At 44.8% G+C, this 4,164-nt stretch overlaps 1 protein-coding gene across 1 annotated transcript in view; it reads right to left on the bottom strand.

Moving 5' to 3' along the window:
- The window catches only part of pdzk1ip1 (PDZK1 interacting protein 1), a 4,966-nt gene continuing 802 nt past the window's right edge, over positions 1–4,164 (bottom strand). The window contains exons 2-4 of the mRNA XM_061240893.1: positions 2,881–2,995; positions 1,408–1,497; positions 1–686 (exon numbers count right to left, since the gene is read on the bottom strand). Of these exons, the coding sequence (XP_061096877.1) occupies positions 611–686; positions 1,408–1,497; positions 2,881–2,995 (281 nt within the window). The 3' untranslated portion in view covers positions 1–610. The remainder of the gene's footprint in view (positions 687–1,407; positions 1,498–2,880; positions 2,996–4,164) is intronic.

Below are 4,164 nucleotides of genomic sequence, written 5' to 3'. Positions count from 1 at the left end.
AGCTATATTTTTACTTCACATTGTTAAGCTTCACATTGTTACCTACTCAAAACGATTCATTCAGATTAATGTAGAAGTTTACACAAGGCGAATGCTGTGCTTCAAAATGTCAAACCACTAAACCGGTCAGAAAGCAGAAATGGTTTCCATAGTAACGCTACAGTATTGACTTCTGCTGATAATATAAAATCAATCGATGCCTGCTGGTGAACAAGAAGAAATAGGCTAAAGATCGATGAATACAAAATTGAAGCTCCGTAATTATGAAATGCCTATCAGTTAAGAGTTCTGTAAAGTGGGTTCGAGTGGGCAGAAACTGCAGTATTCACGCTAGAGATGTTTGATTTACCCAATTTCTTGATTTGATCGTCAGCGGGGGTTTTCACCCTGCTGTATTTTCTCCTCTGTCCACCATCCCCATTGACCTCGGTAGGACTCGTGTATGGTTGAAGAGAAGGTCTGTGCTAAATTTGGAGTATTTATTTGACATTTACCGAAGGGCTGGCCAGTGTTAAAGCGTCGGTGTGTACTGGGGTGTGGAGTGATCTAAATGCCAGTGTGTGTGAGTGGATGGGAGGGGTAACAGGGGATTGTGTGTGTTTGACATTAATCACATTGCTGTGATTTTGTCGTCTTCGCTTTTCTGGATGGCCACGTTCTCGTACGCGTTCTCGTGATCGCTGGTTCTGTAAGACAGATACATTTTGAATACATACTCACACATCGACAGTGCGCTCCAGAATTATTGGAGTTATATAACTCCTTCATGAGCACTATATAGCACATTCATAAGTGCTACATAAGCATTCGTAAGCTCTTATGTCAATAACCGCAAATAGGCATATGGTGCCTTGTCGACATTGATGCAGCAAGTCACATTACCAGGACATGCCAAGTGAGCTGACACAAGATCCTTATGTCGGTTACTGACATGTGTTCATGAATGCTTATGTAGTGCTTATGAATGTGCTGTGTAGTGCTTATGAATTAGATATATAGCATTTATGTAGCACATTATAAAGTGTTGCCAAAAATACTGTATACTAAAAAATTATAATAGTTATTGACATAAGCCTTATTTGCCAACGTGTAAAGTGGTGTATAGATATACCATCCTGTTGGTTTCACTCCAACCCTGACAAAGCACACCTCATTCAACAGCTAGAGCAGGGCTGCCCAACCCTGTTCCCGGAGATCTACCAACCTGTAGGTTTTCACTCCAGCCCAAACGAAGCACTTCTCGCTCGACTCTCGAGAGCTTGCTGAGCTGCTAATGAGCGGAATCAGGTGTGCTAAATCAGGGCTGAAATGAAAACCCACGGGATGGTAGATCTCCGGGGACAGGGGTCGGCTAACCCAGGTGTAGACCGAGTGCTGCCGAGAGTTTCCATGGAGACAAGAACACACCTGACCATGTCCAGAGAAGTGTTGAGGTATGTTCCGTTCGTCATCGTGTGGTCTTCACTGGTCTGCACCGGCACTGCCTTTGGCTCTTGGCTTAACCAGGGGGAATATTGGAACAAAAAAATACATTAAAATGTACTCTTTGGAAAAACTCTACATCGGGGTTGTCAAACTCCGGTCCTGGAGGGCCGCAGTGTCTGCTGGTCTTTTGGTGTGTTTCAGCACGAGAGATGCATTCTTCAAGTCTCTCGGTGGCTAAAGAGTCCACACACCTTGTTCTCAAGGCCTTAATCGGCTGCTGATTGAAAGGAAACGACAAATACCAGCAGACACTGCGGCCCCCCAGGACTGGAGTTTGACACCCCTGTTCTACATCAAGAGCAGCCATTGAAACAGTTTAATCAACTGCCTTCATCGGTTAATTAAGTGTTGCGGCTCTCCAGGGTTGCAATCCAGTGAGTGCAATAGGCCACATCTATGCATCGCCCAATAAAATGTTAAATATTAGTGATTCAGCCGAGTCGTCCACTCGTTATGAAGCGCTCTGCAAGTCTCGCAGTGTTCCATAAATGCGGAGACTTGTTCGTCATACGGTGACCTGGAGTTCCCTTTTTAGCGGTCCCTTTTTGGTAGTCTCATGGTACAGTCAAACTGTTAGACCACCAAGGCCGGACTGGATGATCTTACTGCAAGACCGGCGAGTTCGCCCTCGTGTTTTGTAAATTCATCAAACGCACTTTCTATTTGCTAACGACTTCCTTGTGCTGATACTATTCATTACATTATTGGCATTTGGCAGACGCTCTTATCCAGAGCGACGTACAGTTGATTAGACTAAGCAGGAGACAATCTTCCCCTGGAGCAATGCAGGGTTAAGGGCCTTGCTCAAGGGCCCAACAGCTGTGCAGATCTTGTTGTGGCTACACCGGGATTAGAACCTCTGACCTTGCGTGTCCCAGTCATTTACCTTAACCACTACGCCACAGGCCCCCCCATATTCAATATACAGACACCTGGGGGGTGCATCACCTGGGGGGGTGTATCGCTGAGCGGGATGATGGAGTTAGCTGGATACGTTTGCTGCGTAAAACCCAGAAACCTTGCAAAACTTAACTGATATAAGAAAAGCTCCTCTGGGTTTTACTCTGTGAATTTATCCAGCTAACTCAGTAATCCTGCTTGTGAGGCCACCCAGTACAGGTGAGTCCCAAGAAGAGAACTCTCATTTTGAAAATCCTGTGTTCTAATATTTTTGAGGGACCCTTGTTCATCAGCATCTTACCTAGCGGTTGTCTGGCCCTGGGTGTGTCAGCGTGTCTCTGAGCAAGACACCAAACCCCCAATTGCTCCCGACAAGCTGGTCGGTGCCTTGCATCTTATCACCGTTGGTGTGTGAGTGTGTGTGTGTGTGTGTGTGTGTGTGTGTGTGAGTGAATGGGTGAGGCATTCATCGTAAAGCGCCTTGGGTGAATTTACCTGGCGTTTGCACACCACGCCTTGTTCACCAGGAAGGCGACGAAGACGAGGAAGAGGAAGACGGCCACTGCGATGATGCCTGTCAGCCAGTTGGGCAGGGCTCTCGCTCCGACCTCTGAGGACCAGCCAATCAAAGCGGAGATCAGTGTGTTTTATGTTATATACCATACATGGATTAGTGTCCGACCTCTGAGGACCAGCCAATCAAAGCGGAGATCAGTGTGTTTTATGTTATATACCATACATGGATTAGTGTCCTACCACTGAGGACCAGCCAATCAATGCAGAGATCAGTATATTTTATATTGTATACCACGGTTGGCAGGACAAGTGCGATGAGAACCTAGAGTCCTAGTGATCACATAGGTACATTACAGTACATTATTGGCATTTGGCAGACGCTCTTATCCAGAGGGACGTACAGTTGATTAGACTAAGCAGGAGACAATCCTCCCCTGGAGCCATGCAGGGTTAAGGGCCCAACGGCTGTGCAGATCTTCTTGTGGCTACACCGGGATTAGAACCACCAACCTTTTGTGACCCAGTCATTTACCTTAACCACTACGCTACAGGCCGCCCCAGGTACAATTTGAACCCTTGAAGAGTACATCAGCTTACCAATTAGCATACCATGGTTGGCAGCTAGAATACCCCGAGTACAACAAAAACTGTATATAAGTGTTATTATAAACTATGGCATTACACAAGGCAATCGATCAAAGCTGAAATCAGTATATTCTAATATTGTATATCGCGCATGGGTTTCCAGTTGTGTTGTTTACACATTTCTCTTTATTTGATGTGTCTGCAGGATTTGGTTCCTCTAGTGCCAGGCCGGGCAGTTAATTTCCTTTACATTATATTTTATTTGCGAGACAAGGTTATCAAAAATGATGTATGATGTGTACATACTGACAGTCATTGGAACAACTACAGAAGACAGGTCCGATTTTTACAATTCTCATAAAGTATAAGTTATCCAAGGCCATGAACGTCAAGTCTAGTTAACATGGTAAGCATAGGCAAAGTGAAGTTATGATCTGAATGCCTCTCTTCTCTAAAATTGATACATAAAATACGTACATGTGGGTTTGCTCTCTCCTGAGGCTATGAGGGATAGAAAATGGTGCCAATGATGTGATTAAGAATGAGTTCTAGATTCAATCTTGTGTTGACCAGGAAACAAGTTAACCATTCCCTTATCCAGGGCCTGCCAGCTAAAGAAAGATTGTGCAAACAAGTCCTACATGTGACCAAGATAAAGCACCAAATCAAAAATTTTAT

This window comes from Conger conger, chromosome 4, assembly GCF_963514075.1.
Source record: "Conger conger chromosome 4, fConCon1.1, whole genome shotgun sequence".
NCBI lineage: Eukaryota > Metazoa > Chordata > Actinopteri > Anguilliformes > Congridae > Conger > Conger conger.
The sequence above is the reverse complement of the archived record's forward strand: the minus strand, read 5'-3'. Positions and strand labels throughout refer to the sequence as shown.